Source organism: Manis javanica, chromosome 13 (assembly GCF_040802235.1).
Source record: "Manis javanica isolate MJ-LG chromosome 13, MJ_LKY, whole genome shotgun sequence".
In the NCBI taxonomy this organism is placed as follows: domain Eukaryota; kingdom Metazoa; phylum Chordata; class Mammalia; order Pholidota; family Manidae; genus Manis; species Manis javanica.
In genome coordinates, this window is record NC_133168.1 from 67,075,424 (window position 1) to 67,100,450 (window position 25,027).

The 25,027-nt window shown below is 39.9% G+C and overlaps 1 protein-coding gene across 2 annotated transcripts in view; it reads left to right on the forward strand.

The window, feature by feature from the left end:
- MTHFD1L (methylenetetrahydrofolate dehydrogenase (NADP+ dependent) 1 like) overlaps nucleotides 1–25,027 on the forward strand; it is a 164,690-nt gene that overhangs the window by 87,948 nt on the left and 51,715 nt on the right. Inside the window, exons 21-24 of one of the 2 annotated variants that reach the window (XM_073219755.1) lie at nucleotides 10,070–10,209; nucleotides 15,877–15,918; nucleotides 16,686–16,786; nucleotides 17,319–17,496. In XM_073219755.1, the coding sequence (XP_073075856.1) occupies nucleotides 10,070–10,209; nucleotides 15,877–15,918; nucleotides 16,686–16,786; nucleotides 17,319–17,496 (461 nt within the window). Of the gene's footprint in view, nucleotides 1–10,069; nucleotides 10,210–15,876; nucleotides 15,919–16,685; nucleotides 16,787–17,318; nucleotides 17,497–25,027 lie in introns of those variants that run through there. The other variant, XR_012124317.1, reaches the window with a different exon arrangement.

The window sequence follows — 25,027 nt, forward strand, 5'->3', positions numbered from 1 at the left end:
CTGTGAGATCTCTCAGTGTTCTCCTGGTAGCCTGCCGCCAAGGGGCAGTGAGAAGGGCTGACTCATCCACTCCGTGCTCCTTACTCCATACTGAGGCTTCTTTTAATTTTTCATATGTTCAAGTGTTTATGCACACAAACCTTCTGAATTTCAAATACCAGCAATCTGAGACCCTCCTTTTGATTTTTCTGCCCTGTGCCCCCACATCTTGTTTAATCCTTTGTTTTATACAGTTGCATGAATGCTTTGCTTGAACGATAGTTTTTCACTTTTTAGGATCAGACAATCATTTAGTTATATTTTTCATAACTTCTGAAAATACTTAAAACAACCATACAAATAGTTTTTTGCCTCTAAACATTTCTTTGTTTAGCACATACACACACAAAGGAGACAGACTTTATGCTGAGAGCAGTTCTTGAAGTCAGATGAATAGGAAACCCTCTGAGTCCCGTACATACATCTGTACTGCTCCAAACTGACGCATACATGGGTTCTGCTCTCTTGACTAACTCTGTGTCTGGAGCTTGTGACCAGACCCTATGTCAGTTACCTTTGGTGGGAGCTTTGGGGCATCTAGCAGAGTTATGGCCACATCTCAGCCTCCAAAATTTCAACTCTTTCATCAGGAAAACTTTGAGCAAATCTTACACCTTTTTTACATCAGTCCCAGAGTAACTCTTAAGTAGAGAAAGAGAACACTGTATAATGTTCATAAAATGTGAAACTGTAAAGGTAGAAATGAAAAATGGTACTTTGCCAAATAGGCTCTCTTTTCACAAACAAATCAGTTTGGATTAGGTCTGCCCACAAGTAACAGCAACAGTGCAAAAAATGACCCAGTGCACATACAAGTTTGTTTCTCTGTCACATAAAAGACATCCAGGGTTGGCAGTCTGGGCTAGAATGGCAGCTCCTCCATCACCAGGACTCTGTGCTGCCTGGTAGCCCAGGATGGCTGTGCAGGCCCCAACCATCACATCTGTATCCCAGCCAGCAGGAAGGAGGAGGAAAGACATTCCCCCTTTTGGGAGGTGTCTGGGAAGTCACACACAATACTCTGTTGACATCTCATTAATAACATTGGTCACACAGTCATACCTCGCTGCAAGAGAGGCTGGCATTTTTTGATTCTACATAGTCTGTTTCAAATAGAAAGGTGAGTTGCTAAGCCGTTGTCAGCATGACATAGTTCAAGAGATTGTCCCAGTCAAAGAATTGCACTAATGCCAAATCATCCCTGTCACCATCTCCATAACAACATCTGCCATGCAGCCGGGCAGACTGAGGAGGGCAGACCTTTGCCTTCTTTATACAGACTCGCTTAGAATTCTCTCAACCAAACCCTCCACCTCACTTTCATTCTTAAGTACATCAAAGAGCATTTTTGAAAAAGAGTTTGAAACATGTCCCAAAGTAAAAGTAGTTTTATAAATCATGACTCATTTCAATAGTGGGATATTGTGTAATAAAATATTATTTGAAAATTGTTAATGTCTTAGAGAAATGCTCCACGCTAGATTAATGAGACAGATTGGGATACAAAAGTACCTTTACAGCATAGCACTCATTATATAGGAGATAAAAGCAGGTAGGTAGAGATCGCCATGTTTGTGGGGACAGCTGCAGGCTCAGTGAAAGTGACATTGCATCTGCGACCCTGAATATAAATACGATGGCTGATGACACTGATGTCAGGGTCATTGTTCCTTGTAAGCTACCTGGTTTTTTTTTTGTTGTTTTTTTTTTTTGAGAGGGCATCTCTCATTTATTGATCAAATGGTTGTTAACAATAAAATTCTATATAGGGGGGTCAATGCTCAATGCACAATCATTAATCCATCTCAAGCCTAGTTCTCGTCAGTCTCCAATCTTCTGAAGCATAACGAACAAGTTCTTACATAGTGAACAAATTCTTATATAGTGAATAAGTTCTTACATGGTGAACAGTACAAGGGCAGTCATCACAGAAACTTTCGGTTCTGATCACGCATTATGAACTACAAACAATCAGGTCAAATATGAATATTCATTTGATTTTTATACTTGATTAATATGTTGATCCCACATTTCTCCCTTTATTATTATTATTATTTTTATTTCTAATAAAATGCTGAAGTGGTAGGTAGATGCAAGATAAAGGTAGAAAACATAGTTTAGTGCTGTAAGAAGGCAAATGTAGATGATCAGCTGTGTGCCTGTGGACTATGTGCTAATCCGAGCTAGACAAGGGCAGCAAAACATCCACGGATGCAGAAGATTTCTCTCAACACAGGGGGGGTGAGGTTCTAAGCTTCACCACTGTTGTTCCCCAAATTCTCACCTGATGGCCCCCCTGTGACTGTGCCTGTCTTAGGTTGTTCCTCCCTTGAGGAATCTTACCCGTCTCTGGCTAACCAGTCATCTTCCGGGGCCATACAGGGAAATGTAAAGTTGGTAAGTGAGAGAGAAGCCATATTGTTTGAAAAGGTTAGCTTTTTACTTCTTTGCAGATTTATGCCCTGTGGCTTCTATGCCCAGCGCTTGTCTCGAGGTATCTTTACCACCTGGAGAAATTATGATACTCGATAAATTCGATATGAGGCACGAATTCTATTTAAGGGTTGTAATTAGGAAGGAAGAAGAAACGCTATAGAGGTGTAAGCTACCTGTTTTTAATGCGAAGCGGAATGGAGCATGCCTGAATTATCATCAAACTGATCTCATGAGAAACAATAGGGTGAGACAGGACTGTAAAACCAGCAGGTCTGTCTCTTCCATTCCAAGATAAAAAATCTGCAAAGGCAGAGTCTGGGCTAGTGACTCTCAGATGTTTTGACAAACACCCAAAACCTGAAGTACAGTGTATATCACAAATGCAATGCATGTGCATGTGCGTGTAAAGACTGAATCAAATATCTTAAGAGACATGAGTACTTTGTCTTCTTATGTGTGATGTAGCCTAATATATCCAATCCTGTTTCTTTTTCTTTTTTTAATTCTGGTTGCCAACGAGTAAATTGATTTCATGACACACTAATGAGTCTCTGCCTTCAATTTGAAAATTCCTGGTATGCCTGCTTGTATTTCCGTAAATACGTTGTATAATCTTCCAACTTTCATGTTTAAAATGTTTTCCTTCTGTCTGTCTCAGTTTCTTTTTTCTATAATAGAAGTTGTCATAGTAGGAATGTTGGTATTTTAATCTGTCTACAAACTCAGTAATCATAATTCTGCTGGCTGGGTTCCTGCATTGCGCTTGCAGACAAAGCTTTTATAGGTTTTCTGATGTTTTTTTCCTGGGAACCTTTAAGGTAAAGTATATTTACCTTTTGACGTTTATACTTCCATCCTCCTTGGGTGTTTTCATACACTGTTCAATGAAAAATGTTCTATTTCATCTTTCCATTATTTTAGGTTAAGGCATGTTAGGAGCAAAGCCCTTCAAATTTAGTTTCTGTTTCAAGTTACCTTTCTAGTGTTCAGTTCCCAGGAGCTGCAAGAGAACCGCTCTGCCCCCAGACACTCATCCAGAATTCCAGGCCTCTAGCCACAACTTCAGGACAGCACTGTTGGCTAAATACGGAAGGGTTAAAACCCTGGTCAAGCAATGACATTGTACAAATGGTCACAATCCCTGCAAGAGATGGAAACTATTTGGATAGTGGATTAATGAGGTTAATTCATTGGATTTTATAAGGAGGTAAAAATAACATGTATAATTTAATTTTCATCTAAACATTTTTGTCCCAAAATTAAATTTCACTTTGGTTAAAATCATTTTACAAAACAAAATGATTAATGATGGTTCCAAACAGTGTGAAACAGTGTCTGTAGCTAATTAACTTTCTAAAAGAAGGAAATTCTGGGTCCTGACACCAAAGCACATCTAAGTGGCATTACTGGTATTTTTAGTTTTTTGTCACTACCGAAAACATATAGTTCAAGTGGAGCTATGTGCCTTTTGCACTCTGCTTATCTTTTCCTTTTCCCCACAACGTCCCCAGTAGCTTTCCCATGCATTCTGTGCTAGTACCAAAATTTCCAGTATGTATAACCATTGCTGTCAGCAAAAAGGTAAAAGGAAGCGCTTGTGCTAATAGTAATCCTGGGTTTTTCTACCTGTTTCTTCTTCCTCCATATTCTCTCACATGTGCCCTGCTGATTCCATATACTCTACAGAAATCTGACCCTGAGACAGTTAATAAAACAAAAGAGGATCCTGGATTAATAGGCAAGTCTGAAAGAGCAGAAAGGATTTAACTTTTTATACAATTTCATAGAGTTAAGTTGGATCCTCAAAGTTAAAATATTCTAAATTGAGTTTAATTTTTTTTCAGCTGGAGTAATAATGCTGAGTGTGCCTTGTATTAATGATCCATCCTGCATTACCTGGTCTCCTTCTAGTCACTGAAAAAATAATTAAGATGCTCAAAGACTAGCCCACCTTAAGCGCAAGTTCAGAGCTCATGTGCTTCTGTGACTTTGAACTCCACTGCCCCTGAGTTTATCCTCAGGCAGCTGCAGCTGAGTAGACATGTTTATATAGGATAGAAACAGGCAGTTTGAAGAGCCCAGTTCCCATTTTCCTGAGCGTCGTTCAGGAATTACAGCCCACAGTGCTTCAGAGTGAGGTCCAGCCCGGCACACACCTTGCTTTTTTCTGTATGAAGGTTTTATTTTTATTTCTGATTTGTTGTGAGAAAGAAAAGTGCTGACTAAATGAAAGCTCCAGTTTTATATCTCCATCTAGTCTCAAGAAGTTGTTTGTAGAATAAGTTAGTGAAATCTGCCCTGTGCGGGCATATTTCTTAACTCAACCCATTTTGAGCCAAACTTGAGTGCAAGGACTAGTTCTTTGGCGAGATCTCCAACAGTCCATAAATTCAAGGTCATGTCCAAAAGTAATGAGGATATGTTGTATATTGATGTATGTATGTGTTTGTTGCTTGTATCATGGAGAGAAGAATTATTGCTATTAAAAAGTGGCTCTGAAATCTAAAAGTTTTAATCTTTTGAGTACATGTGGAGTAAAAGACCCCTTAGGGACATAGCAAGGTGGAAATTCTATTTGCAATTCTGGTAACAACATTCAGGCTTATCAAGTAACCAGAAACTCAAGGAAAAATTATCTTGTTGCTTCAATTTAATTACCTCAAAGTCCAAAGAGGAGTTTCCCTAAAGTTAAAGCAGAAATGAAAATTTCAAATCTAAGGTAGTTTCTGCCTTTTCTCCCACTGTGGAAAGGAAAACCCAAGCCAGAGAGTCCAAGTCGCTCATTCCCCCAGCCAGGAGTGGGAGGGTAGATGCCTGGCCTGGGGAGGCTGGGAAGCCGGTGCACCCAGTGGAAGCTAGTCAAGTACCTCCTGGCTCCCAGGAGTCCATCTGATTCTCAGGAGGCCAGACTGCAGGGCAAACCTTCTCGGCTGGTGTTGGGTGCCAAGCCCAGAAAGGACCTGTCCTGGGGGCTTCCTCGCAGAGGTCTTTCTCCATCTCCAGTGTACACCCTGCCTCTGCCCAGGATCCAGCACTGTTGGCAGGTAGAGCAAGAACTAAGAAAGAATCGTGACTCATAGTCCCTGAATTAATTGCTCCAAGAGAGAAAACAAATTGTTGAATTCAGTTTTAAAAAGTAAGAAAGGAAGGCATATCCTAATGGAGAAGATTCCAGATTAGATGCTTTCTGTTATCATAGCAGGGCCATATTACAATTACAAAGCAAGTTGAAACACACCTATCAGATTCAGGAAAAGAATTTAGAGCTACTTTTTATATATCAAAATACTGAAGTACAATGTGTTAAATAAGACTTTTCATAGGGAGCAAACCTTCTCAAGCAGTTGAGCTGGAGAAAAGCTGCCTGACAAGTTACATTGACAGGGCAGCGTCGGGTAGGGACTGGTATAGACTGTGCCCAGCTCTATCGTCTTACAGCTTTGTGATCTGGGGAAGAAATATTTAAACTTTTCCCTTAGCTGCAAAGAAAAGATAAAGAGTACCTCACAAGGGTTGAAGAGTGAAATGAAACAGGGAACACAGAGGCAATGCTTAGTAAACATTAGTTCTGTGCCTCTCCCAGCGCCCTGATCTCTAATGAGAATAGCTTTTCCCTGTCAGGTATGTTTGTTCCTGGCAGTAAGACTGATCTTTGCCATTACCAATTTTGTTCTGTCCATCCTTCCCTTCTTCCTTACGAATAGTGCAGTCTGTCACCGCCTGAGGCACCACTTCTCATCGCCAGCTGCCATGCTGTAGTGAACACACCATTGACAGGGCATCAGACTGCTGAGTGGGGTTTTGCTGTGATTATACAAATTTCAGGATCTTACAGTGTCTAAGGTTATCATTAACATCTTGTACAGTTTATTCTGGCACCTGATGCATTCGTAACATTCTCGGGAAGAGTATCTAGAAAGCACAAGGTTCGTGCTCAAACTGCAGCTGTGGCTCAACTTCTGTTGGCATTTTGGGTGGATAATTCTGGTTTAGTTTGGTTTGTTGGAGGGTGTCTATCCTGTGCATTGTAAGATGCTTAAGCATCTTACATCTGTCTACTAGGTGTCAGGTACAGCAACCAAAAGTGACTCCTAGCATTGCCAGATGTCCTCTGAGGGGCAGGATCGACCCAGTGGAGAACCTCTCATCAGTACTTAAGAGTCTGTGATACCATAGAAATGAGTTCACTAATGTACTAAAGTGTGAGCCCAGTCCAGAGTAAATGTGAAACAACTTAATTTGTATTTCCCTACTTACTGGTAAATAAACATTTTAAAATACCCCAGGGAATTCAAGCAAGAAAAAATGTAAAGAAAAGGTCAGAAGGATGTTCCTTTTTCGTTAAATTAATTGATCTTTCTCATTTTTGTCATGTTAAAAATGTACTCCATTTCCTCACTAGATGAAGCCATCCATACATGGATGATTGCTTAAATGCCAGGCAAAATAATAGAGGGTCAGTAATTATTGAATGAGAGGAAACAAAGGTTTTTTCCTGAATTCTGGGATGCATGTGTTTAATCCAAGTGCTCTTGACTAGAATGCCAAGTGACAGAGAGTGTGTGATAGGAAAAGAGAGCTTTGAGCTGAGCGTCAGAGGGACCTGGGACACCACAGGAGGCCCTCATCTCAAGAAGGTCACTTGTCCTGCACATGGGAGCCCGGAGGAGGTTCCCTCATAGCTCTAGAATTTTGTCAACACATCATTCATAGGCCCCACCTATGAAGTGATGATGTTGATGGCTTTTTTTTTTTTAATTAGCAGCTCAGTGCTTACTTATTTGAGTCCTAATTGTCATTGAAACGTTCTCCTATATGTACTGCAAGTTGGGGACCTAACAGCATAATTTAAGGTATAAAAATTATCTCTCTGCCTCATCAAAGAATGTCAGAGATCTCATATGTGCCTGCCAGGAAGTTTTTGTTCTTGTTGTTTCTGTCAGTTCGCACAGTATGACTCAGGGAGCGCTACCAGATCAGCATGGAAAGCCAGCCACCTGGTTGTTTGGTGTATTGGTTTTTACTCTCCAACTGAACCCAGAGCTCTGTTTCCTGTGGATATTTGCCCAAATAGTAAGTCCCTTCCCAGCCCAGACCCACTGACACTTCCTTTCTGAAGAGATTATGGGTTTGGAAGTTTGAATCAAGCCATGCTACAAAATCACTATTTAATAGCTTCTGGACTTGCACAATAAAAGTATCAGTCAGCATTTCCTGTTTTCATTCACGCTGTAAAGTGAAATAACTTTAACCTCCCCCAAAAAGAGATTGCCAAGACAAATAATTACCGGGGCATGAGGAAACATTTCCTTGCAAGCCTTTTAAAAACATGGAGCTTTCAGAAATCTACATTGCATGCTTTTCAGGAATAGCAAGTGTACTTAGACTTACTTCATGACTCAAGAGCAAGTCTATAGTTCTTTAGCCTGTTTCTCTTTTAAAACTTATTAAGAGCAGCAGATACTGTAAGGGCATAAACTGCTTATTTCTGGTCACTAGAAAAACTTAACTTACAGACTTTCTGTATTGACAATGCCCAGGAAGTGCCTAGGAAGTGAAAACTGCCGCTAAGTGGCTTGTCCCCTTCTCACATCAAGACCCCGCCTGAGCTACTAAGACACAGACACACAGCACTGCACTGTGTATCCATTTCCAGGCTGACGTTGTTGATGACACCTTATTAAGTGTTTCTTAGTTTTGTAAGTACTGATTCCATATTCCACATCATGTCCTTTTCCATATTCTGTTTTCCTTGGCAGCCTGAATCTTGAAAACAAATAACATAAAGATGATCACATGCAGTGTTTTGGAATGGTTTTCCAAGTATGAGAATTTGGCACTTTCTCTTGTTTTCTTCATATTGTTTGCCTCCATATTTCCTTTGCATTTGGAAGCCACAATCCCTGGACCTTTGCTACTGCATCCTGTTTCCTTCCCTAACTGAAGTTCTCTGCATTACCACTTCTCCCCCCAGTTTGTCTCTTAAAATATAAAATGAAGCTGAGCTCCTCTGTGTAGACATTTGAGATGGTCATATCTTTATCAAATATGTTATTTATACCTCTTATGAAAACTGTTTTGAATTTGTAAGGAAAAGAAGAGTCTATGATAGGGAGTTATAAGGACGTTTTTAATTCTGTTTAAATCTAGGTGTCTATCTACCTGTTGAATGAAAGCCTTTCCTTTAGATCATCACTCTCACACTGGGGATCATACTCAGTGGGGAATCATACTCACACTGGGGAATCTATTCCAAGAATGTAATTTGAAAGAGGTTAAAGCTCATATGCACAGATATTTTGCAGCATTATTTATATTGGAAACAATCCAAATGTCTAATAACAGGAGGAACAATTTTGCAAATCTTGGTACATCAACTTAACACAGTTAAAAGTTGCCACTTACAATCATAAATTTTGAAAGCTTGTAGTATAGCAAGAAAACTGTGCTAATTTTAAAGGAGCAGACTGCAAAATTCTACCTATTCTATAAAAATTACATAGGTATATGTAATACTTAAAGGAAACCATGCAGAATTAGAACAACTGATCGATGTATTTAAAGTTTGAAATTATGTGTAACATTTTATCATTTTTATTTCCTTAATTATTTTAAAAATATGTGTATTTGGTGACTGCATGGGACACATATCTTCATTTGTTCACATTTCAAATAGTTTTTATTTTATCTGAGTAAATTTTTTTTTACTGCCATCTCTTCTACCTCTGCCATCAATTTCAGCCTTGGCTGTCCTGTCCATATAAAGTGCATATTTCATGTTTGCTTTCTATTACATTCATAGTATGCTTTTCCTAGAGCAGTGTGCTTCTCAAATTTCAATGGGCATTCATCTCACCTGAGTCTTGTTAAAATGCTAATTTCGGATTCAGTAGGTCTGGAGTACCTAGAATCTGCATTTGTAATCAACCCCAGTGATGCTGGTCCTGGAGCCTCCCAGCCCCCCTTTGTGTGCATTATTTTGAAAGACAATGTTAGATACTCTCTCTGCTGCCTCCACTTTTGCCACAGGAACATTTCTAGCAATTTGGGGCCGGGAGGCTGTGGCTAAAGATCAGTGTCTTCGATGGTTATATAGAAGCTACCTTACTGTCAAACATGATGAGCAACCACCTTAAGCTACTCAACTAACCTGAATTTTCTCAACCAACAGAGGTGACCAAGTGGCACTAAAATAAATTACTGTGTATGTTTTAAAGAGTAAAAAAGGATTTTCCATGGTAATTATGCTGACAGTGTCCTTTGATACAATTTGGAGCCTGATTAAAATGTTGAAAATCCTGTATGTGTGAAGAAAAGTTTTACTTTGAGGTTACTAAACAGAACCGGAAATAAAATCTTGGCCTTGGCAGTGAATCCTTAAGGCACGGTGCTGTGAAGCAGAGTAAAGGGTTGTTTTTTTAGGGAATATATGGAAGATTTTCTGACCAGGAAAGTCTGTTTACTTTTGCATATGAACAAGATGCAGTGGTGTGTAGCAAGCTGGAAGTGGTAGGGAATTTAAGCTATCCTTTGAACTTGACCCTACGGTTGTTTTTACAAGATAATAGCAAGTTTCCAACTTGACTCTCTGTAGTAACTGAAGCTGGCTTTGGTGCTGATATTGGAATGGAGAAATTCTTCAACATCAAGTGTCGCGCTTCTGGCTTGGTGCCCGACGTTGTTGTTCTGGTGGCGACAGTACGAGCCCTGAAGATGCACGGAGGAGGGCCGAGTGTAAGTCCTGCACTTCCTTCCTGATCAAACAGATTTAAAATCAAGATGAAGCAGAATTTAGTGTTTGAAACATTCAAACCTGCTTAATAACTACAGTTTTCTAAAACGTCTTTTTTTTTTTTTTTACAGACACCATTATAGGACACTTAAAATTTAGTCTGCTCAAGTAAAGGGTAACACCTGCAAAGTTCTTTCTAAGCAGTGCTTTGGAAAGGAGCATAATGTAACCATTTTTTAGTCATAAAATTTATATCTGAAACTCAGGTCAACATTTTGTAACCCTGTGCTAATGGGAGGAGAGAGACTTTTGGTTCTGAACTGGGAACACATGGATTAGAATTGATTGCTTTTGTGGTGAGGTTTTTTAATGTTCATACAGATAATTTTTTGGTTCACTAATACTACATCTCAGATTTCATCTAGAAGTATTTTCCTTCTGTTTCAATTGGTTACAGCACTGGATTATTTTTAAGAGAGTTTTGCTCAGAAAAAACAAATTCTAACACTTCAAAAGACTTTTGATATTAACCTATCTTATATATAGAATTTACACAACATCTGAAAGGAAATTTTTTTTTCCTTTCTACAGAAAAGGTGTTTTTCTTTTTTCACTTTTAGGTATTTTCAAAGAGAATAAGGAATGTTATACTGATTGCTCATTTTTGAAATGCAGTAATTTGTAGTACCTTTATCACTTATACTGTTGATGTATTTATGCTATGTTGACAAACTAAAAATCTGATTTGTTAATTGGTATACTGAGCACATAAAAACCACATAATCAATGATTATTACATAGCAAAAGCAGTGTGTTTGTCCTTATGAAACCCCATGATGTGCATTGTTTAAACATGTTAGCAATTCTTTGTCCTAAGAGACAGACATTATTTTATACCATTTTATTATTTTATACATATAATACCAAGGTATTATTTTACACCATTTTAGAGACAAGGAAGTTGAAGTTTGATGGTTGTAGGGAATATGGACAGTGTTATCAGGCCAGCAGATAGCCAGAACTGAAGTCTGTAGCTTAGACCCAAATTTCCTACTTTGTCCACCACATGGAGCTGATTATTAATGAGGGGGAAATCTTTTCTGAATCCCAGATCCAATGATAAGACAAATACTTAATTTTGGCCTAAATCTTCATCATTTTTTCAAAGGTAATATTCACACAGCACATATTACAAAGTTGTAAACCCTAAAGAATTCTGATTTTGCCCAAAACACCACTTGTTGCTCTAACCAGTCTTTGACTTTAGACTTTGAATCTGTATACCAACTTTCATTTTCAAGAAACTATTTCTACCTATATAAGATTAATTTGAAATTCTTCCTTCCTGATTTGCATCTGAAAATTACCAAATCGAAGGGCTTTACTACTGGAAAGAGCTTAGAGATTGTCTCATCTGGTTCAGTCTCATAAAGATAAATGTACTGAGGTAAAGAAGGATTCAGTGGTTTGCTTAGCTATCACACATCTCTGTAGGCGGCTAACCAGACCTAAAATCAAGGTCAGTTGAGGCCTAGTCCAGCATTTTTCACACGCTAGTCTCTGCCCTATAAAAATTCTCTACATGACTTGTAATTGTATTTCAGTCCATCTTAATGTGTGCACTGTTTTGATGTGGTTGCATTTTCCTCTTCCACTTGCACTGCAAGTCCAAGTTCCTTGTCAGTGATAACTGTACTGGGACTCATGCTTAGTAGGCACAGATAGGGGTGGAGGATAACAGAAGGGGAGGGCGAGGAAGCCCAGCAGAGCCCAGCATCCCTCTTCTGGGCTCAGAAGAGCCTTCTGTGCTGTATTACTCAAGACTGCCTGTGTGTGTGTGTCTACCTACTGAGCTCTGAATTCCTTGAGATTAGGAACTATGTCTTACCACTTTGTGTATCCCTGATGTCTGGCACATTGTCTGTATACAGGAAATATTTTTCAATAATTGGATAATAAATGAACTTTCATCTTCTTAATCCTATATTATCCATCTCCATGTCATTCATTTCCCCCTTACTTGAAACAACTGTGGTAATGTTTTTGATCCATTATAATTTCTACTTCCTCTTGATATCATTACACAAATAACCATGGCTGCCTCTTATGTTTATTCAGCTTGTTTTTTTCCATAATTTGTGTATGGAAAATCCTGCAACCCTTGAACTTGCCCATTTTAGCCCCAGTCATTTTATCCTGTTTTCCAAAATGCTGACCATTCTTGGTGCAATACATGAACTAATATTCTGTTACAATTTGGGAAAATGTTCCATTTACAATTAGTTCTTTAAATTCATTGTATTAAGGTGGGTTCCCCAGAACCAATAGGGTGTATATTTATATAAAAAGATTTATTGTAAAGAGCTGGCTCATGCAATTACAGACACCAACGAGTTCAAATCTGCAGCCTGGGTCAGCAGGCTGGAGGCTTGGGAGAGCCAGTGTCCAGTTCTAGTCTGAAGGCAGTCTGCTGGGGAATTTTCTCCTGTAGTCTTTTTTGTTCTATTCAGGCCTTCAACTGATTGGATGCAGCCCACCCACATCATGGAGGGTGGTCTGCTTTACTCAAAGTCACTGATTTAAGTCTTATTCTCATTCAAAAACCCTCACAGAAACACCCAGAGTACTCTTCGACCAAATATTTGGACACCTATGGCCCAGGGTGACACGTAAAGTTAACTGTCACACCCATTATTACTGATTTTTGGTGTGTATGGTACAATTATCAGATCTAACTTCATTTTTTCTACATTAACCAATTAATAACCTAGAACTATTTATTTAAATAATCGCTCCTTCTTTCTGATCTTCAGACCTGCTGTGTGATAAATCAATTCTCCATACATGTGTGGGCCTTTTTCTCGGATGTCCCTTCAACTGTATTGGTCTACTTACGTAAAATGGTCTCTGTGCTACACTGTTAGCCCAAAGGTCAAGCTCCCCCAGCTGTTCTCTTTTCTCCTGCATGCCTGGCCAATTATTGACCCTTTTCACTTCTGTATATATTTTAGAACTAGCTCATAGCGTTCCATAAAGAATCTTTTTAGGATTTTTATTGGAATGGCATTAAATCAATAGGTCAGTTTGGGGAGGTTTGACAACTTCCTGTGTGAGAACATAAGCTATCTCTTCATTGATTTAGGTCTTTTAAAATGTACTTTAATAAAGATTTATACTTTTTTCCAAAGAGGGCTTCCACATACTTTTATAGGTTTGTTCCTACATACTTTCTGTTTTTAAATAGTGACAGATTACTTCTGCATTCTTACATATTGCTTTATATCCAATGACCTCTCTACATTCTCTTTTGTTTAATTAAAGTATAAATTACCTATAACATTATATTAGTTATAGGTGTGCAGCATAATGATTCAAATGATATATATTTCAAAATTATCACCACAATAAGTCTAGTTAACATCTGTCACCATACATAGCTACAAGATTTTTTTTCTTTTCTTATGATGAGAATTTTAGGATCCACTCCCTTAGCAGATTTCAAGTATGCAACACTGTTATGCTAACTATGGTCACCACACTGTGCATTACATCTCCAGGACTTAAACTGTTCTCTTATTAATTATACTAAGTATCTAGATACTTTGGTACATTCTATGTGGGCAGTCATATCTGAAAATAATGACAGCTCTGTTTATTCCTTTCCACTCTTTATACTTTTTTTCTGGTTACTAACCAGGTCTCCCTAGTTACAACACAGTTTTAATAGGAGTGGTGATAGCAGGCATCCTTTTCTTATTCTTCAACTGAAAGAGAATACTCTTAATAGTTCATCACCAAGTATGATATTTTCTGTAAATTTTCAGTAAATTTTTTTATCAGGTTAAGGAAATCACCATCTATTCCTACTGTACAAAGTTTTTATATGGCATAGATGTTGAATAATTTTATTCATGTATCGAGATGATACAGTTTTCATTTTATTAGTGTTGCAAATTATATTACTGAACTTTCAAATAGTACAGGAACCTACATCCCTAGAATAAATCTAAGTTGGGGGTATATCATCTTTTTTATAAACAACTGAATTTTGCTTATTGGTTTTGCAGTGTTTTAAGTAGGATCTTTGCATCTATATTTATGAGTGGGATGTTAGTCACATAAAATTAATTGGGAAGGATTCCTTTTTTATATACTATGTATGTTATTTTATAACATTAGAATAATCTGTTTATTCAAAGATGAGAAGAATTCACCTGTAACACTGTCTGGGCCTGTTGCCTTATTGTTGAGGGGTAGATTTTTAACTATACGTTTAATTTTTGTTAATGAATATGCACTGTTTAGGTTTTCTATTTCTCCTTAAAGGAGTTTTAAAATAAAACTTATACTTCTATGAATTTCTTAATGTTTTTAAATGTATTGGTATAAAGTTGGTCATAGTATCCCATTCTGTGTACAGCATGTATAGTAAAAATTTTTTTCATTCCTTTTTTTTTTAAGTCTTACCAAAGTGTTTTCAATGTTGTTAGTTTTTTTTAAGAACCAACTTTTTGTTTCGTTGATCCTTTCTACTTTTTGGTGCTTGCATGCAATTCATTCTTCCTGCTTTTACTTAATTTTTGATTCTGCAAGCTTTAACATGTGCAACTTCAGCAGTACTTTACCTTTTTTTTAATCTAGCATTTTAGTTGCTGCAACTGGAAGGTTCACCCAGTGTTTTTAGCCTGTGCTACTGCTGTTGAAACCCATCCACAAATACTTATGTTCCCACACACTATAAAAAACATTCTGTCGCCAAGCTAACTTCTTTTCAGAGGATTCCTAATACTCTCAAAGCCTCTTCCACTGAGAGAAGAGAAAGTTACCATGTCTTCAGCAAATCAAAATGTTGCCTAGTATTTCTCACCAAAACCAGTAGCAGGTTCTAGACAAATACAGTTTACGATTGTGGGAAGGTACTAAACTGGGGTTTCAGAGCCATATTATATTTCAGGTCCACCTTTTTTGCCTCTCACTTCTGTATAACCTTGGTCAGGATGCCTTCTCTCAACTTCAGTTTCATCTTAAAACTGTCTTGCCAACCCCATAAATTGTTGTGAAAAAAGTAAGCCCATCATCTTACTACATTGATGGACAGTGACTTCAATGGGGTATGGGGGGGGGGCACTTTATAATGTGGGTGAATGTAGTAACCACAATGTTTTTCATGTGAAACCTTCATAAGAATGTATATCAATGATACCTTAATAAAAAAGAAATGTCTAAAAAAAAGAAAGTAAGCCTATGTGTAAAAAGTCAATGGCAGTTATTTTTAAATAATTCAGAATTAATTAATATATACAGGTATTAATATATTATAATCAGATATGAATGTAAATTCCATTTTATTCTAGGATAGTGGGCAATGGTATGAAAATGCTCAATATCAGCACAAATTAAAATCACCAGAGGAGTTTAGTTGGTACTGATCCTGGGTCCTACACCCGGAAATCCTGGGCTAATCAGCCTGTGTGGAGCCCTGGCAACTGTTTTTCAAAAGCTTCCCACAAGACTTTGTGTTCAGCCAGGGCAGCCAATTACCATAAAGCACAAAGTGTGCTTTGAAATGTACCTTCCCAAAAATCACCTGGATCTGTTTTCTTTCAGATCTTTATCAGAGCAAACATTTTAATGGAGTTATTCTAAATTTTTGTCTTTTTTTATCTCAGGTAGCTGCTGGTGTCCCTCTCAAAAAAGAATATACAGAGGAGGTAAGTGTGACTGTTTTAAAGGACTTAATGTGAAGAGCCATTCAAATTCAGTTAACCATTGATGAGCAGTTGAATCCTGATCATTGAATGAGTCCTCTACCAGTGACCTCTTAGAAAAGTGTTTTTCTGATAATCCGAGAGGAAATAGGTGGGGTCCGGGATAAAACCGCTTCATACGAGTGTAGGCTGTATGCAGTGTTCCCTACCCCGCAGGGAGCTATCAGAGCAGCTTAAAGTCTCCATGCCAGAAACAAGTACGGAGCTTCTACCCATGTGTTCTTTTGGTGGGCAAAAACTGACTTTTGGAGGATATACAATTGGCTTTATGGCTTGCTTGAATTCCTTGACTCTATTCTATAAATAGACTTTAATTTACTGGCAGCAGTACCTCTCAACTCCTACAGGTGGCGCCAAGGACTGGAGCAGGGAGTAGCTGGACGGAGCTCCTCCCCATCTGGGGCCTTCTGGTCCACAGACTACAATGCAGGGGCACATTGCTTATGTCTCAGCTGCCAGTAGAAATATCCAACTATTGGCTCAAAATCCAGATATGCCCTTGGACCCAGAATATTTTCCAAATTATTTTGAAAATAAGCCTCCTCCTCTGCAGCCACCTCTTCTTGGAGGAGAAGTGTTTTGTGGTCTTTAGTCATTTATAGGCAAACAAAGTCAGCATAGATAGAAGCAAAACCTGCCCGAGTGGGCCTGCCCGTGTAGGTTGGGCAGTATTGGCGGGAGGCTATACACGGGGTCTGGTTTTCTTGCAGAACATCCAGCTGGTGGCAGACGGCTGCTGTAACCTTCAAAAGCAAATTCAGATCGCTCAGCTCTTTGGGGTTCCCGTGGTTGTGGCTCTGAATGTCTTCAAGTAAGTCAAGCCTCCATCTTTCTATGTGGTCATATTGCTGGGCCACCCTGTAAACTGTACTTGTGTCTTGAGGACATTTGTTCTTTCTCTGCTTCATCCAAAAGTACACAGAAATTCTCTGCTCTTTCTGTTTGTTTGATTAGTTTGGTATCGGTGGGTTTCATTTTAGCAGACATTTCTCAAATGTTATTAGGAAATGAAATCTATATAGTGCGTTATCATTTCCTTGACTTAAAAAAAAAATTCCACCCAGCATTTCTGTCTGAAAGACTAGGGATGATCAAAGGGATATGTAATGGAATTTTCTCAATAAAACCCTTAACAACTTGAAATATGTGAGTCGTGTTGGGGAGGATTTTTTTCCCAGGCTTTTCTTTAAGTCTGATTTATTTAAGCAGTCTGATGTAACCACTTTTGATGTTTAAAATATATTCAGTGTTAGGGAGCAAAGTTCTTTATAAATGGTTAGTCTTTCTTTAAAAACATCACTAAATGAATACAGATGCAAAACCACAAACATTTTCATCACTAGGACTGACACCCGTGCTGAGATTGACTTAGTGTGTGAGCTGGCAAAGCGGGCTGGCGCCTTTGATGCGGTCCCCTGCTATCACTGGTCGATTGGTGGGAAAGGGTCGGTGGACCTGGCTTGGGCTGTGAGAGAAGCTGCAAGTCAAAGAAGCCGTTTCCAGTTCCTGTACAATGTTCAGGTAAGTTCTGATGACAGTGCTAATAGTGGCCAGCGAGTCTTACATCTGAACTGTGGGCCAGGCCTGTGCTAACATCTGTGCATTGGCTGTCCATTCAGTCATCACAACAGCAGGCAGATAAGGAAACTGAAGGGGAGGAGGTTAAATCATCTGATGAGGCCACAGTGCCAAGGACAGACCCAGCTTCTTGCCCCAAAGCCTGTGCTTTTGAAGGCTAAGCTCTCCTTCCAGATTGCAGGCCTGGGAGGAGAGGCTTTGGAGAAGCCAGGGGTCAACAGCCAACACTTGCAGGGCTTGCCCAGGAACAGGACTTTGAGCAACTTCATTAGGCTTGTAAAAGCATGGGCAGTGTTTTCCTTGTCCATTTCTGCTATAGCTCTTCTCTCTCATTATGAGTTTTTTGAGTTATGTTTGGCATATTAAAAATTTTTTAAATTGTGGTAAAATATACATTGAATGAAATTTACCATCTTTAATATGTTTAGGTGTACAATTCAGTAGAGTTAAGAACATCCATTGTTCAGCAGCCCATCCATATCCATAGCTCTTTTCATCTTGCAGAGCTGAAACTCTGTGCCCGTTAAATAAGCCCCTACTTGCCTCCCCCACCCCCACCCCCGTCCCTGACCACCATCCTTCTTTCTGTCTCTGTATGGGTTTGACTTCTCTAAGTGTCTCATGTAAGTGAAGCCCTAGTAGCATATTTGTCTTTTTTGCAACTGGCTTATTCACTGTCTTGATGCTTCTTAAGCTGCCCTAAGGAATACCATAGACTGAGTGGCTTATAAACAACAGAAATTTCTTGCTCACAGTCTTGGAGACTGGAAAATCCAAGATCAAGGCATTGGCCAATTCAGTGCCTGGTGAGGGCCCGCTCCCTGTTTCCTTAACAGCTGTCTTCTCATTTGTCCTCCTATTGTGGAAGGGGGCAGGGATTTCTCTAGGGTCTTTTGTGAGGACACTAATCCCATCCTTGAGGGCTCCACCCTCATGACCTAATCACCCCCAGAAGCTCCCATGTCCTGATAACCATCACAATAGGGATTAGTCTTCAAGATGAATTGGGGGGGGACCCAAACATTCAGTCTATAGCATTTACTTAGCATAATGTCCTCCAGGCTTGTCCATGTTATTGCATATGTCAGAATTTCCTTCCTTTCTAAGGCTGAATGATAGTGCCTTACGTGTATATGCCACATTTTGTCTATCCATTCTTCTGTCAGTGGCCACTGGCGTTGCTTCCACCTCTTAGCTCTTGTAAATAATGCTTCCATGAACATATGTGTAAAAATATCTTCACAACTCTGCTTTCATTTTGGGGGGGTTATATACCCAGAAGTGGAGTTGCTGGATTATGTAGTAGATTTTTTAACATAATTGGAAAAATGAGACTTCAGTCAGAAAGTCTGGACTTCCCAGGACCTCACTCATCTCCGTCCAGCTTGGCACCCATGTAAACATTTGTGTTCTGAATTTTGCAGCTCCAGCTCTTGGCATTAGATTTGTCTGCATATCCCTGATTGCCAGAGTGTTCAGCCTTCAGGCTGAGTGCTTCTTCCCCCTTTCTTTTATCCCTCATACAATATGTTGGTCTGCCTCTTGGATGTCTCAGACAGTCACATCACCCCAGTTTCCTGTTCACTTACGTAAACTGACAGGTTAAGGGAAGAGAAGGTGCGGCAGCTCTCCCTGTAAGTGCAGAGTCCCACTACCAAGCACCTGATATTAGCCTTATTGCTAAGGCTCCGGCTTAGGAGGGTTTTTGGGGGGCCAGGTGTATAGGCACTTGCTACATGTAACTTCTTCAGTCCTCACATCCCTGTTGGGTGGGAACTGTTGATACTCCCCCATTTTATAGATAAGGAAACTGAAGCACAAAGCAGTTCTGTAACCTGCCCAGTGTCTCATAGCCCTAAAGAGGCAGAGCTAGAAGAGTATCCAGAATGATGGAGGCCATCGGCTGGCACTTCTTCAGAACTCAGGGTTCAAAAGTGGGGGGTGGGGCGGGCTGGAGGGCAGATGCTGCTTAAAGGGACAGTAACTTGAGGGACCCACCACCTGAAGAAGGACAAGAGTCATGGGCATAGGATCCACGACAAACCAGAGACATTGTCGGCACTCAGTAAACGTTTGTGGGAGGAGAGATTTCAGAAATGCATTGGGATGATTTGCCCAGAAAAGGTTTGTCATGTTGAAAGTCCATTTTATGAATGAGGGACTAGAACGTTCAGAGTTACAGAGGTGGTGGATGATAGGAGGAGGAGACTTGGGTTCCACATATAGAAGAATGTTGTGACCATAAGATGAGTTCTCTGACCCAGGAGGTGTTCCACATAAGCTAGATGCAGCCCTGCAGTGGGCACCCTGGTGGGGGCAGCAGGGAAGCCACTCAGATGGCATTGGCTGAGGTGCTCTCTTGTTCTAGCCTGCACCTCACTGTCCCGGGCACCCTGACTGGGTTGTCTGCAGCTCTGGGCACAGCCCTCGGCCCTTTGACACAAATCGCTTGCAGAAGACTCACTCCCTCGCCTGCTCAAAGTGCCTCCAACCATCGCCATCTAATTTGTCAACCATCTGCTCTGAGTGGCAAAGGCAGTTTTTAAGTGAAAGATTTCACCATGTACAGCTTTTCTCAAGGCAACCATCCCAGATGAGAAGAAGGTCAGCAAACAGAAGAAATATTTGAATCACACTGTCTTGGACATGCGCTAACCCAAAGATGAGCCCTTTTCCTTTCCACCAATATTTTAATTTTTTTTTCCGGAATTCCCATTCTTCTTGGAGATAATGCTATTAAAATGTCTGCTTTGCTGTGAAAATAGGAGAAATTTATAACAACATGGTCAAAGTCCTACATTTGATAAGACCCTTGCTCCTTTGCAACATACTCTTCTCCCTTTTCTTATAATGCAGATACTAGATTTGAGCTGCAGGATTGTTGATTAGCTCATCAGCATCTCAGCCTGTTGCTGCATGACAGTTTATGAAAAGATCTATTGCTGCTCTGGCTCGCTATGTAGCTGTGTTCCTTACACTGGCAAGACAGTTTCAGATACTGTAAGACCGTTTACCATCTCGTCTTATAACAGTGTAGGAAGCTGAAGTTATTGGTGCAGTCAGAAACACAGATAAAACTTTTTCCCCCCTGTGATTTCTTACATATTTAATGCTGGTGAACCTTTCTGAGCTAGGTAATGGTTTTCTTGAGACCTTTTTTATATCCCTTCTTTATCCTCCCATGAGTAACCCTTTGGTGCCTGGCAGCTTGATAGGTAGAGGATTGCCCTACAGGAAAAGAAGTGATAAATGCTTTTGCATAAAACACCCCACTGCCTTTGCTTCACAGCACAAACTGGGTTTTTGTGTGACTTTTGCTTCTCCCCAGACTCTATTCCACCAAAATGTGTTCCATACAGGATTGATAGTGTCTTATTTCCTGCTCCACCTGCACCCCAGGCTTGTGTTGCAGAAGAAAGACACCTGAGATCATTTGGAGGAATTTGAAATACCATAGGAGCACAGAGCATGCTTGCTTTTGTGTGGGGAGTAGAAAGCATCTCAAAACCCCAGGGGAAAGAGGAACAGCTAAAAATAAATAGAAACAACCTCAGAGACACTGTTAGGCCACATAATATACAAGGTATGAGGATTTATGACAACACGCACATAGTCACTGCAAGAAATTAGCTGCACTTCTGATTTGGGAGTCGGTGCTAAACTGTGTAGAAATTGAGTTCAGCAGACACTGTTCTCTAGAGAACAACATTGCACCTCTTTTACCAAAGCAGCTTTTAACAGAGTTAGCAACTTGATTTTGGTACTGGAGGCAGCTGTTGAGTAATTCAAAATATAATTTGAAAAAATATGGACTAAGCTGCAGTGGCGTAATTACTCAAAGGAAGTAGATCACGTGACAATATATTTAAACTTGGAGTATAATCCATCATCTCCTCTCGGTTCTGTAGGATGACCACAGTCCCATTTAAGGAGCTGTAAAGTCCCCCCAAAACTCATCATCTTCTCTATTACTTTTCCTTTTCTGTTCTTCACTTTTGATAATAATATCCTTACAATGTAGTAACTCCATCTCTGCAAGCACACAGGAAAATCGTATAGCAGAGAGACAAGCTAGTCCATATTTACAGTTTGTTTGCTATCAAATCCCTCTTTTCCACATTGTTTAAAGCATGTCTCACCCAATGCCATTAAGTGTACAAGGTCAACTCTGCATTTTCAATGCAGAAATGGATGAAATGGAAGGTGAGGGTCTTGCCCCATAACAAAGGAACATTTAATGGAAGAAGAAACATGTTTAAGTTTAAAGGGTAAAGCTTTGGAGTCATGCAGAATTGAGTTCAAATCTTGCCTAGGCCTCCTACTACAGATATAAATTTGGCAAGTTAACTCATCACTCTGAACCTCAGCTTCCAGACCTTTTTTGACACTGTATTAAGTGTCTAATATTAACACCAACTTCACCCAGTTGCTGTGAAGACCGCATGAAATGTCTTGGAGTGAAATGCTAGAATGTAGGAAGCTGGCAACCAATGTTAGTTGTCCCATCATGTTCACTTCAGGAAGAGAGAGGGCTTCTTGAATTGACCTTCAAGAACTGTCTGTAATTCAAGTAACTTGGTCAGATTCTAGAGTTGGTTTCCTTGTTCAAGTGGGTCAAAACCATGAATCAGAAGCCAAGGCTCCTAGTGCACCAAAAAAGAAAGGCACCACAAAATTAAAGCAGGAAGACATTTAGCATTCTTCTTTCTCCATTAGAATTGTGTACCATTAGTGATATACTAAAAAGTCAGTTGCTTTTTCAAAGGATGTGTGGCACCAGAAGTCAGCTTGCAAATCAGAGTCAGAATATTGTTTGTTAAATCAGGAGTTAAGGTTGAAAATCATTTCCATATCCTTCCTCTAACCTTGCAAACATTTTGAGATGTAACCTTGACAGCAAGAGAGGATAGTGTTTGTTTTTATTAAAAGGTCTTTCCTGTTCTTTGCATGAAGCCATTCTCTTGATCACAGTGGGAGCTGGATGAGGGGAAATCAAAACAGACCAGGAAGACTCAGCCGGGCCACAGCCAGCACCGCTGATATCTGAACTATTGCACTTTTACTGCCCATGTGTTGTGTGTTTTCTCTCCTGCTGTCCAGCTGGTCTTTTTAACGCAGAGGAGTTTTGGTTGGGTGGGGGGCGGGGGGCTGGGAGATGGTTATTAAGGAATTATTTTCTACTTCTCAACAGTTCAAACTTGAACATATGCCAGTTGCAGGTGGTGTTTTGAGTCCTTTAATTGGACTCCAGGCCTTTGCAACCAGAACCTCAAGTTTGAAACAGATCAATAAAAATGTATATATATATAAATTCTTATATGTATGTATATATAGTGTATACACAGTATTTTTTAAATTGTGCAAAATATACATCATTTGAAATTTCCCATTTTTTAACCATTTTTTGATATACAGTTCTGTGCCATTAATGTTTTTAAGCTGTATATGTAGTTTTAATTGTAGAATTTAAAAACAAAATATTTATGCACATCTTTCTGTGTCTTTTATATTTCACAGTACTTGCAAAAAAAAAAAAACCATTCTGGGAAGGAATGTGATATCTTTTGTCCTGGCACTGTTGTCTCCCCGTCAGGGCTTTTGCCCTTCTGTGGCTCTTGCCTCTCAGTGTTGGGACTTGCCCTTGGCCTATTGCTCCTGTGGACCTTTTTCTTCAGCTCTGTTCTTTCCCCTTTCTGTGCAATGGAATGGAATGTTCTATGGAAAGCAGCCCCTGCATTCTCCAGGCAGTTAACTGTCTTGTTCAGAAACCCACTTCTCTTTCCAATACTCTTTCATGTGCTGCTTTCCTATTTATGACTGAGCTCTTGTCTTCCAGCCGGAACCGCTTGGAGCCTCTTATCAGCCTCTTCCCTGGTCTCCTTTCTGAAACTCAGCTGCACATTCCCACGTTGCCTCCCCTTTCTGATTCCAAACCTGAAACCTCAGATCTGTCAAAACTAGGTTCTTCTCCACACTGGCCTCTAACCTCTCCATCAAGTCTTGTTGGGCCTGCAGTATGTCACTTACCCATTTTCTCAACCTAAAAAGCAAGTTCTCACAGAACATCATATAAAAGCTACCCCAGATGTGATCATGGTGGGCACCACAAACAGCAGACCACTTTGAATGGGAAAACTAACCTGAGGATTTGGGGGAAAAAACACACAAAACAGCTTGGCTTCCAGTGACCCCAGTATCTGAGAGGTGGGGGAGTTACTTTAGTACTAATTTTACTCCTTAGAAGAGCATCGCCAGTGGGTCGATGAGGGAAATATGACTTCTGTTACACAATCAAGATAAAGAGCCACTTGTAAAGAAGGGCTTGTTGCACATGAAAACAGACCCTAAACTGCACCTCACGTTCATTCCATACACACGAACGTTTGTAAGTAGGGTTGGAGAAAGAGAAACAACAGATAGGTCATAAAAGTACACACAGGTGGAGTGCTCGGCCCCTATCAGCCCTCTCCCCTCATCTGGGAGAGAAGAGATGATTACAGTCATCCATTCCTACGTGGGCCTTTCCTTGGACGTTGCTGTCATGTTCTGCTTAAGAGAATAGGAGATCGCCTGTATGGACTCTGTACTGCCATCATTTCACAGGACCAAATGCAGATTTTCCAGCCACAAGCCTTTTTTCCTTTCCTAGCACACATGCCGTTGCTTTAGGAGAATGAGAGGCCTCTGGGAGTCGACTGGGCTAACCCATTGCTCAGGGCCATCGAGCCAGCAGGGATAGCCTCGCGTGTGGAAGTCGGCACGTACACCTTCGGTTGCTCAGATGGGCTGGTGTGCAGCCAAGGACATACTTTGTGTCAAAGATACAAGGGTCTGTTGTTCTCAGCAACAATGCAGAGCTGCTTCTGGGACACGAGGGCTGTGCGGTAATGAACCTGTTACACCTCGTGTGTGTTCTATATAAATTAACATCATTGGTTTCAGCTTATACTTTTATGTGAAGTGCAGGAAAGGCTGATTACCAAACTGCACTTGTAGATCACTTAAAATTCATGCTCCATTTAAAATACAAAATATGAATTCAAATCATTACTGAGTATCCAGAGATTTCTATTCATCTTGCAAGTTGAATTGGTTCTTCTCTTTAAATATTTCATAGGCTTTGGACAACATTTCACAGATACCCCAGCACAGGAACGTTTGACTTACATGTATTCCACTCAGTGGCCTTGGTGAAACAAAGGAATGATGTAGTTTTCATTCAGTGTGGCTGCTGAAGAAACAGTAATGTGTTCCAACACTTCTATCATTGTGGGCTTAAGAGATAGTGGAGTGTCAATAGTAGAGGATTGCATAATGTTTTCATGCGTCTTCTAAGAAACTTTCAGGGTTGTTAACTTTAGATCCTACCCTCCTAGGAAGATGAGGCGCCACTATATTGTAAAGCCTTCATACTCCTTTATTTTCTTCAGTTCTAGCAGCTTCATTTTTAACTTTAGTTCTTTTCAGTTTATTT